The sequence below is a fragment of the Carcharodon carcharias genome, assembly GCF_017639515.1.
Source record: "Carcharodon carcharias isolate sCarCar2 chromosome 36 unlocalized genomic scaffold, sCarCar2.pri SUPER_36_unloc_6, whole genome shotgun sequence".
Taxonomy (NCBI): domain Eukaryota; kingdom Metazoa; phylum Chordata; class Chondrichthyes; order Lamniformes; family Lamnidae; genus Carcharodon; species Carcharodon carcharias.
This window is the reverse complement of record NW_024470754.1, coordinates 24538-36120: the sequence shown is the minus strand read 5'-3', so window position 1 is coordinate 36120 and position 11583 is coordinate 24538. Positions and strand designations below refer to the sequence as shown.

At 55.6% G+C, this 11583-nt stretch overlaps 1 protein-coding gene across 1 annotated transcript; it reads left to right on the top strand.

Annotated features, from left to right (window-relative positions):
• On the top strand, positions 1–7025 carry LOC121274463 (LIX1-like protein). Its single transcript, XM_041181804.1, has 2 exons — positions 1–265; positions 6827–7025. The coding sequence occupies exons 1-2, from the start codon at positions 61–63 to the stop codon at positions 6997–6999; spliced, it is 378 nt and encodes a 125-aa protein (XP_041037738.1). The 5' UTR covers positions 1–60; the 3' UTR covers positions 7000–7025.
• Positions 7026–11583: the final 4558 nt, after the last annotated feature.

The window sequence follows — 11583 nt, the reverse complement described above, 5'->3', positions numbered from 1 at the left end:
GGCGGTGGGCGGTGTCGGGCCTGCCGTCCCCATCTCCCCATTCCCGGCCCCATCTTTCTGATGGAGTCTCTCCGGCCTCAGCCGTCCTCACCCGGCGGCACTTTCCGCGGCCTCCTGCCCGGGGCGTCGGGCTCAGCGCTCGGGCCTGTGGCAGGCCCGGTCCCCGGTGCCGGAGCGGCTGATGAGCGGAGCCGGGCGGTGCTGAGGGAGGCGGTGGAGGCCGTGGTGAAGAGTTTCGCCAAACACACCCAGGGATACGGCCGAGGTTAGAGGGAGAGCAGCGGGAATGGGAATGGGAGGGGGATCCGGGATCTGGTGACCGAGAATGGGATCTGGGATCAGGAGACTGGGATCTGGGATCCAGGGACCAGGAATTGGGATCTGGGACCTGGTGACCGAGAATGGGGACTGGGATCTGGGGACTGGGATCTGGGATCCAGGGACCAGGAATTGGGATCTGGGATCAGGAGACTGGGATCTAGGGACCGGGATCTGGGAACAGGAGACTGGGATCCGGGGACTGGGAATGGGATCTGGGATCAGGAATTGGGATCCAGGGACAGGGAATGGGATGTGGGATCAGGGGACTGGGATCCAGGGACTGGGAATTGGGATCCGGGGATCAGGAGACTGGGATCCGGGGACCGGGAATTGAGATCCGGGGACTGGGAATGGGATCTGGGATCAGGAGGCTGGGATCCGGGGACCGGGAATGGGAATTGCGATCCGGGGACTGGGAATGGGATCAGGAATGGGAACCAAGAGTGGGAACGGGATCTGGGGAGTGGGAATGGGATCAGGGAATGGGAACTAGGGACCAGGAATGGGAACCGGGAGTGGGATCTGGAATCAGGAGTGAGGATGGGAACCAGGAGTGGGAATCGGATCTGGGAATCAGGAATAGGATCTGGAGTCACGAGGCTAGGAATAGGAACCAGGGACTAGGAATGAGATGGGGATCCGGAGAATGGGATCAGGGATCAGGAGACTGGGATCCGGGGACTGGGAATGGAAACCGCGAATGGGATCAGGGTTCAGGGGACTGGGAATGGGAACCGGGGACGGGGATCCAGGAACCGGGAATGGGAACCGGGGACTGGGATCTGGGGCCTAGGAATTGGATCCAGGGAATGAGAACTGGGAATGGGATCTGATGGTTGGGGACCAGGGAGTGGGAGCCGGCAATGGGATGTGGGGACTGGGGACCAGCAACTGGAAACCAGGGTCTGGAAACTGGGACTAGAGATTTGAAACCGGGGAAAAGGAGCTGGGGACTGGGATCTGGAAGCCGGGACTGGGAGCCAGGAACTGGAGATTGGGAACTGGGGAACAGGAGCCGGGTACAGGGATCTGGGGAATGGGAAACCGGGGGACTGGGATCTGGTGATTGGGAACCAGGGACTGGGATCTGGGGACATAGAAACTGGGGAATGGGATCTGAGGACTGAGACCGGGGACCAGGGACTGGGCTCTGAGATCTGGAAACTGGGAGTGGGATCTGGGGACTGGAAACTGGGACTGCAACTGGAAACTGGGACTGCAACTGGAAACTGGAACTGGAGACTGGGAGTCGGGGAGCAAGAGCCGGGTACTGGGATCCAGAACTGGGGTCTAGATTCTGCGAACTGGCATCCGGGGACTGGGAAACCGGAGTTGGGATCTGAGGATTGGGACTGAGAATCGCAGATTGGGAATTGGGGACTGGGATCCGCGGAATGGGGTCTGAGGACTGGGACTGGGATCTGGGTCTCGGACTAGGAACCGGGGATTAGGAACTGGGGAATGGGACTGGAATCTGGGGAATGGGATCCGGGGACTTGGACTTGTAAACGGGGACTGGGATCCAGGGACTGGGAAACCAGAGACTGGGACTGAGGAATGGGACCAGACCTTGGGAACCAAGGAATGGGAACCGGGGATTGGAATCAGTGACCTGGATTGCGAACCGGTGACTGGAACTGGGGCCAGGAAACTGCCTTTTCCCCCACTTTCCTGATACCCCACCCTCCCAATTCCCCACTCCACATTTCCCTATCCCCCACCGCTCTCCCACACTCTCCCCGCCACACCTTCTCTCTTCCTCCTCAACTCCCACCCCTTAACCCTTAATGGTGGACTTTCTGATACTGTCAGTGGTGAATGTTGAGACGTTAGCCATGGTTGTTGATGGAGATACTTTGGACATCTTGACCCGTGCACTAACGCTATAGTTGCCCAGGAATTTTAATCTTCCAGTGGGCTGACTTTCGTTGACTGAGCCTCTCCGAGAAAGGCACAAATAACTTCCCAGCAGTACTGGGGAACTGAGGGTCTGTTGAGAAGGAGGAATTGAAGGAAACTAGTATTACTAAAAAAACAGTGCTGAAGAAACTAATGGGACTAAAGCCAGTAAATCCCCAGGGCCCGATAATCTACATCCCAGGGTACTAAAGGAGGTGGCCATTGGAAAGGGTGGATGCATTGGTTGTCATCTTCCAAAATTCTGTAGATTCTGGAACATTCCTGGCAGATTAGAGGGTGGCAAATGTAACCCCGCTATTTAAAAAAGGAGGGAGGGAGAGAACAGCAAAGTACAGACCAGTTAGCCTAACCTCAGTGGTAGGGAAAATGCTAGAGTCTGTTATAAAGGATGTGACAACAGGACACTTAGGAAATATCAACGGGATTAGACAAAGTCTACATGGATTTATGAAAGGAAAATCATGTTTGACAAACCAGTGGAGTTTTTTGAGGATGTAACTGGCAGGATAGACAAGGGAGGACCAGTAGCTGTGGTGTATTTGGGTTTTCAGAAAGTTTTGATAAAGTCCCACATAAGAGGTTAGTGTGTAAAATTAAAGCACATGGGATTGGGGGCGTTATATTTGCATGCCTTGAGAATTGGTTAGCAGACAGGAAACAGAGAGTAGGAATAAATGGGTCTTTTTCGCAGTGGCAGGTGGTGACTAGTGGGGTATCGCAGGGATCAGTGCTTGGGCCCCAGCTATTCACAATATATATCAATGATTTGGGTGAGGGAACCAAATGTAATATTTCCAAGTTTGCTGACGACACAAAACTAGGTGGGAATGTGAGCGGTGAGGAGGGGGTTAAGAAGCTTCAAGACGATTTAGACAGGTTGAGTGAGTGGGCAGATGAATTGCAGATGCAGTATAATGTGGATAAGTGTGAAGTTATCCACTTTGGTAGGAAAAACAGAATGGCAGAGTATTATTTAAAAGGTGATAGACTGGGAAATGTTGATGTATAAAGGGAACTGGGTGTCCTTGTACACCAATCATTGAAAGCAAACATGCAGGTGCAGCAAGCAGTTAGGGAGGCAAATGGTATGTTAGCCTTCATTGTGAGAGGACTTGAGTACAGGAGCAAGGATGTCTTACTGCAGCTGGACAGGGCCTTGGTGAGACCACATCTGGAGAAGTGTGTGCAGTTTTGGTCTCCTTGCCTAAGAAAGGATATACTCGCCATAAAGGAAGAGCAGCAAATGTTCACCAGACTGATTCCTGGGATGGCAGGATTGTTGTATGAGGAGAGATTGGGCTGACTAGGCCTGTATTCACTGGAGTTTAGAAGAATGAGAGGGGATCTCATTGAAACATATAAAATTCTGACAGGGATGGACAGACTGGATTCGGGACGATATTTCCTCTGGCTGTGGGGGGGTGGGGCGGGTGTGTGTCTAGAACAAGGGGTCACAGTCTCAGGATATGGGGTGGACCATTTAGGACTGAGATGAGGAGAAACTTCTTCACTCAGAGGGTGGTGAACCTGTGGAATTCTCTTCCACAGAGGCTGTGGAGGGCAAGTCACTGAATATATTTAAAGAGGAAGTAGATAGATTTCTAAACTCTAAAGGTGTCAAGGGGTATGGGGAGAGAGCGGGAGTACGGTGTTGAGATAGAGGATCAGCCATGATCATATTGAATGGCAGAGCAGGCTCGAAGGGCCGAATGGCCTGCTTTGCTCCTATTTCCTATGTTTCTATGAGGATGTCTCTGACACTGATTTCAGTGTTGGGCACTTGGCCTGTGTGTAATATTTATCAAGATTCATGGCCTTGTATTGTCCTGCTCTTAATTCTTGGTTTAGGTCAGTGATAAACAGTGGAGCCCACCCCACTGCCCTCCCTACGCAACCCCCCCCCAGCTACCCCTCCCAACCTGACTACCACACAACCCCCCCACCCAGCTACCCCTCCCAACCTGACTACCACACAGCCCCCCACTCAGCTACCCCTCCCAACCTGACTCCCTACACAACCCCACACCCAGCTACCCCTCCCAACCTGACTCCCTACACAACCCCCCACCCAGCTACCCCTCCCAACCTGACTCCCTACACAACCCCCCACCCAGCTACCCCTCCCAACCTGACTACCACACAACCCCCCACCCAGCTACCCCTCCCAACCTGACTCTCCACACAACCCCCCACCCAGCTACCCCTCCCAACCTGACTCCCCACACAACCCCCCCACCCAGCTACCCCTCCCAACCTGACTACCACACAACCCCCCCACCCAGCTACCCCTCCCAACCTGACTCTCCACACAACCCCGCATCCAGCTACCCCTCCCAACCTGACTCCCTACACAACCCCCCACCCAGCTACCCCTCCCAACCTGACTCTCCACACAACCCCCCCACCAAGCTACCCCTCCTGACCTGACTCCCCACACAACCTCCCCACCCAGCTACCCCTCCCAACCTGACTCCCCACACAACCCCCCCACCCAGCTACCCCTCCCAACCTGACTACCACACAACCCCGCATCCAGCTACCCCTCCCAACCTGACTACCACACAACCCCCCCATCCAGCTACCCCTCCCAACCTGACTACCACACAACCCCCCCATCCAGCTACCCCTCCCAACCTGACTCCCCACACAACCCCCCGCCCAGCTACCCCTCCCAACCTGACTCCCCACACAATCCCCCACCCAGCTACCCCTCCCAACCTGACTCTCCACACAACCCCCCACCCAGCTACCCCTCCCAACCTGACTACCACACAACCCCGCATCCAGCTACCCCTCCCAACCTGACTCTCCACACAACCCCCCACCCAGCTACCCCTCCCAACCTGACTCCCCACACAACCCCCCCACCCAGCTACCCCTCCCAAGCTGACTACCACACAACCCCCCACTGGGCTACCACTCCCAACTGGACTCCCCTTCCTCCCCACACATACCCCCACCCAGCTGTCTGTCCCGAATCAACTCCTTACCTCCCCCATGACTGGGCTCTCTACTTACATGCTCCCCCACTTCTTTGCCTACCTTATCCAAACCTGTCATCATCTTGTACACCTCTATCAAATCTCCCCTCGATCTCCTTTGCTTCAAGAACAACCCCAGCTCCTCCAACCAAACCTTGTAGCTAAAATCCCTTAACCCTGGAACCATCCTGGTAAATCTCCTCTGCACCCTGTCAAGGGCCCTTGTATCCTCCTTAAAGTGTGGTGACCAGAACTGGACACAATACTCTAGTTGTGGCCTAACCAGAGCTTTATAAAGGCTCAGCATAACTTCCCTGTACTCAATTCCTCTGTTTATGAAGCCCAAGGTCCCATCTGCTTTGTCAACCGCTCTCTCAATATGTCCTGCCACCTTCAAAGACCTAAGCACATGAACCCCCAGGTTGCTCACTCTGTCGAACCGTACCATTAAGTCCATATTGCCTCTCCCTATCCCTTCTACCAAAATATATCACCTCACGCTGTCTCTGTATTAAATTAAAACTGCCAATTGTCTGCCCGTTCTGGTAGCCTATCTCCTGCTCCTAATCCGTGTGTTTGTATCTGCGTGTCCGTATGTCCTCTAGCTGTCGATTGGGATCATCCTCACTGTTTGCCACCCCTCCAAGTTTTATATCATTGGCAAATTTTGAAATGTTTCTCTGTATTCTAGGATCTAAGTCATTAAGCTGAAAAAGCAGTGATCTCAGCACTGACCCTTGGGAAACACCACAGTCAACAATCGTCCAGTCTGAAAAAGAACCATTTACCACGACTCTCTCTCCCGAAGCCAATTTTTATCCAATTGGACACTGACCCTCCTATTCCATAAACATCAGTTTTTCTAGCCGGCCTTTTATTTAGCACCTTGTCAAACGCTTTCTTAAAATCCATGTAGACAATGTCCACCGCGTTCCCTTCATCAACCTTCTTTGTTACTTCATCCAAAAAATGCAATTAAATTAGTCAAACATAATCTGCCATTTACAAATCCTCAATTAACTCAAACTTCTCCACATCACTGGTGATATTTTCCCCCCCTGATTAATGTTTTGCGATACCTTACCCACCACTGATGTTAAACTGACCGGTCTCTAGTTATTCAGACTGTCCTTACACCCTTTCTTGAGTAAGCGTGTGACATTTCCCACTCTCCAAACCTCCCCCGTGTCCCGGGAAGTTTGGAAGATTAAGACAAGCCCGAACGCTTCCTACGCCGCCGCCTCCTCCTCCTCCTTTAGCAAGCTGGGATGTAAACCATCGGGATCAGGTGATCTACCCACCCTGAGCATAGACAGCCTGTCCAGTACCTCCTGCCTTTCAAGTTTCTCCCCATCCTTTGCCTGAACCATGTCTGCTTGTTCTGATATTGTATCAGATTTCTGTTTCTTATTAAGTGCTGGTACAAACAGCTCATCAAATGTGTTGAGGCAGAAGGTTGACCTTGATCGCACTGATCGGTGGTGCAGACTGGAGAAGCCATATCATCCGCTCCGATTTCTGATATTCTACCTCCATTCAGTTACCGACTATCTGGTAGTGGAGCTGCACCTGACCTGTGTTTTCTTCTCCTCCCTCTCTTCCAGTGAACGTGGTAGAGGCTCTGCAGGAGTTCTGGCAGATGAAGCAGAGCAGGGGGGCAGAGCTGAAGAATGGAGCGCTGGTGGTGTACGAGATGGTGCCCGCGAGTAGCCCCCCATATGTCTGCTATGTCACCCTGCCAGGGGGCAGCTGCTTTGGCAGTTTCCAGGTACAGTGACTGCATGGTTATCTTGTGAAGGGCGAGCGTGTGAGGGCCAGGGAGTGTGAGAACGTAGAAAATAGGAGCAAGAGTAGGCCATTCGGCCCTTCAAGCCTGCTCCGTTATTATGATAATTGGCTGATCATCCAACTCAATAGCCTGCTCCCGCTTTCTCCCCATATCCTTTGATCCCTTTCACCCCAAGAGCTATATCTAACTCCTTCTTCTAAACACACAATGTTTTGGCCTCAACTACTTTCTGTGGTAGCGAATTCCACAGACTCATCACTCTCTGGGTGAAGAAATTTCTCCTCATCTCAGTCCTAAATGGTCTACCCCGTATCCTCAGACTGTGACCCCTGGTTCTGGACTCCCCCCACCATCGGGAACATCCTTCCTGCATCCACCCTGTCTAGTCCTGTTAGAATTTTATAGATTTCTATGAGATCCCCCCCTTATCTTTCTGAACTCCAGCGAATATAATCCTAACTGACTCAATCTCTCCTCATATGTCAGTCCTGCCATCCCAGGAATCAGTTGAGTGACAGGGTGTGTGAGGGACAGGGTGTGTGAGGGACAGGGTGTGTGGGAGACAGGGTGTGTGTGGGACAGGGTGTGAGGGACAGGGTGTGTGTGAGGGTCAGGGTGTGTGAGGGACAGGGTGTGTGAGGGACAGGGTGTGTGTGAGGGTCAGGGTCTGTGAGGGTCAGGGTGTGTGAGGGTCAGGGTGTGTGAGGGTCAGGGTGTGTGAGGGACAGGGTGTGTGAGGGACAGGGTGTGTGTGGGACAGGGTGTTTGAGGGACAGGGTGTGTGAAGGACAGCAAGTGGGTGGGACAGGGTGTGTGAGGGACATGGTGTGTGAGGGACAGGGTGTGTGAGGGACAGGGTGTGTGTGGACCAGGGTGTGAGTGGGACAGGGTGTGTGAGGGACAGGGTGTGTGTGGGTCAGTGTGTGTGTGGGACAGGGTGTTTGAGGGTCAGGGTGTGTGAGGAACAGCAAGTGTGTGGGACACGGTGTGTGTGGATCAGGGTGTTTGGGACAGGGTGTGTGCGGATCAGGGTGTGTGTGGGACAGGGTGTGTGTGGGACAGGGTGTGTGTGGGACAGGGTGTGTGTGGATCAGGGTGTGTGTGGGACAGGTTGTGTGTGGGACAGGGTGTCTGCGGATCAGGGTGTATGAGGGACAGGGTGTGTGAGGGACAGGGTGTGTGTGGATCAGGGTGTGTGTGGGACAGGGTGTGTGTGGGACAGGGTGTGTGCGGATCAGGGTGTATGAGGGACAGGGTGTGTGAGGGACAGGGTGTGTGTGGATCAGGGTGTTTGGGACAGGGTGTTTGCGGATCAGGGTGTGTGTGGGACAGGGTGTGTGTGGGACAGGGTGTGTGTGGGACAGGGTGTGTGTGGGACAGGGTGTGTGTGGGAGAGGGTGTGTGTGGGAGAGGGTGTGTGCGGATCAGGGTGTGTGAGGGACAGGGTGTGTGAGGGACACGGTGTGTCTGGGACAGGGTGTGTGCGGATCAGGGTGTGTGCGGATCAGGGTGTGTGGGATCAGGGTGTGTGGGACAGGGTGTGTGTGGGACAGGGTGTGTGTGGGACAGGGTGTGTGGGACAGGGTGTGTGTTGATCAGGGTGTTTGGGACAGGGTGTGTGAGGGACAGGGTGTGTGGGACAGGGTGTGTGAGGGACAGGGTGTGTGAGGGACAGGGTGTGTGGGACAGGGTGTGTGAGGGAAAGGGTGTGTGAGGGACAGGGTGTGTGAGGGACAGGGTGTGTGGGACAGGGTGTGTGAGGGACAGGGTGTGTGGGACAGGGTGTGTGTGGGACAGGGTGTGTGAGGGACAGGGTGTGTGAGGGAAAGGGTGTGTGGGACAGGGTGTGTGAGGGACAGGGTGTGTGAGGGACAGGGTGTGTGTGGGACAGGGTGTGGGCGGATCATGGTGTGTGGGACAGGGTGTGTGTGGGACAGGGTGTGTGTGGTTCAGGGTGTGTGTGTGGTTCAGGGTGTGTGTGTGGTTCAGGGTGTGTGTGTGGTTCAGGGTGTGTGTGGGACAGGGTGTGTGTGGGACAGGGTGTGTGGGACAGGGTGTGTGTGGTTCAGGGTGTGTGTGTGGATCAGGGTGTGTGTGTGGGACAGGGTGTGAGGGACAGGGTGTGTGTGGTTCAGGGTGTGTGTGGTTCAGGGTGTGTGTGGGACAGGGTGTGTGGGACAGGGTGTGTGGGACAGGGTGTGTGGGACAGGGTTTGTGGGACAGGGTGCGTGAGGGACAGAGAGTGTGAGGGACAGTGTGTGTGGCGATCAGGGAGTGTGAGGGACAGGGTGTGTGAGGGACAGGGTGTGTGAGGGACAGGGTGTGTGTCGGACAGGGTGTGAGGGACAGGGTGTGTGTGGGACAGGGTGTGTGAGGGACAGGGTGTGTGAGGGTCAGGGTGTGAGGGACAGGGTGTGTGAGGGACAGGGTGTGTGAGGGTCAGGGTGTGAGGGACAGGGTGTGTGAGGGTCAGGGTGTGTGAGGGTCAGGGTGTGTGAGGGACAGGGTGTGTGAGGGACAGGTTGTGAGGGACAGGGTGTGTGAGGGTCAGAGTGTGTGAGGGTCAGAGTGTGTGTGGGACAGGGTGTGTGAGGGACAGGGTGTGTGTGGGACAGGGTGTGTGTGTGGTGTCAGGGTGTGTGTGGGACTAGGTGGGTGTGAGGGACAGGGTGTGAGGGACGGTGTGAGGGACAGGGTGTGAGGGACAGGGTGTGTGTGGGACAGGGTGTATGAGGGACCGGGTGTGTGTGGGACAGGGTGTATGAGGGACCGGGTGTGTGTGGGACAGGGTGTATGAGGGACAGGGTGTGTGTGGGACAGGGTGTGTGAGGGACAGGGTGTGTGAGGGACAGGGTGTGTGAGGGTCAGGGTGTGTGTGGGACAGGGTGTGTGAGGGACAGGGTGTGTGAGGGACAGGGTGTGTGAGGGACAGGGTGTGTGAGGGACAAGGTGTGTGTGGGACAGGGTGTGTGTGTGGATCAGGGTGTGTGAGGGACAGGGTGTGTGAGGGACAGGGTGTGTGTGGAACAGGGGGTGTGTGTGGATCAGGGTGTGTGTGGATCAGGGTGTGTGAGGGACAGGGTGTGTGAGGGACAAGGTGTGTGTGGGACAGGGTGTGTGTGTGGATCAGGGTGTGTGAGGGACAGCGTGTGTGAGGGACAGGGTGTGTGAGGGACAGGGTCTGTGAGGGACAGGGTGTGTGGGGGACAGGGTGTGTGGGGGACAGGGTGTGTGTGGGACAGGGTGTGTGGGGGACAGGGTGTGTGTGGGACAGGGTGTGTGTGGATCAGGGTGTGTGAGGGTCTGGGTGTGAGGGACAGGGTGTGTGAGGGACAGGGTGTGTGAGGGACAGGGTGTGTGAGGGACAGGTTGTGAGGGACATGGTGTGTGAGGGACATGGTGTGTGAGGGACAGGGTGTGTGAGGGACAGTGTGTGTGTGGATCAGGGTGTGTGAGGGACAGGGTGTGTGGGGGACAGGGTGTGTGTGGGACAGGTTGTGTGTGGATCAGCGTGTGTGTGGGTCAGGGTGTGTGAGGGACAGGGTGTGTGTGGGACAGGGTGTGTGTGGGACTAGGTGTGTGTGAGGGACAGGGTGTGTGAGGGACAGGGTGTGTGAGGGACAGGGTGTGTGAGGGACAGGGTGTTTGAGGGTCAGGGTGTGTGAGGAACAGCAAGTGTGTGGGACAGGGTGTGTGTGGGACAGGGTGTGTGTGGGACAGGGTGTGTGTGGGACAGGGTGTGTGTGGATCAGAGAGTGTGTGGATCAGGGTGTGTGCGGATCAGGGTGTGTGGGACAGGGTGTGTGTGGGACAGGGTGTGTGTGGATCAGGGTGTTTGGGACAGGGTGTGTGTGGGACAGGGTGTGTGTGGGACAGTGTGTGTGGGACAGGATGTGTCTGGGACAGGGTGTGTGTGGGACAGGGTGTGTGTTGGACAGGGTGTGTGAGGGACAGGGTGTGTGAGGGACAGGGTGTGTGGGACAGGGTGTGTGTGGGACAGGGTGTGTGTGGGACAGGGTGTGTGTGGGACAGGGTGTGTGAGACAGGGTGTGTGTGGGACAGGGTGTGTGTGGGACAGGGTGTGTGTGGGACAGGGTGTGTGTGGGTCAATGTGTATGTGGGTCAGGGTGTGTGTGGGTCAGGGTGTGTGTGGGACACGGTGTGTGTGGGTCAGTGTGTGTGTGGGTCAGTGTGTGTGTGGGACAGTGTGTTTGAGGGTCAGGGTGTGTGAGGAACAGCAAGTGTGTGGGACACGGTGTGTGTGGACCAGGGTGTGTGTGGACCAGGGTGTGTGTGGACCAGGGTGTGTGTGGGACAGGGTGTGTGTGGATCAGGGTGTTTGGGACAGGGTGTGTGCGGATCAGGGTGTGTGTGGGACAGGGTGTGTGCGGATCAGGGTGTATGAGGGACAGGGTGTGTGAGGGACAGGGTGTGTGTGGGACAGGGTGTGTGAGGGACAGGGTGTGTGAGGGACAGGGTGTGTGGGACAGGGTGTGTGAGGGACAGGGTGTGTGGGACAGGGTGTGTGTGGGACAGGGTGTGTGAGGGACAGGGTGTGTGGGACAGGGTGTG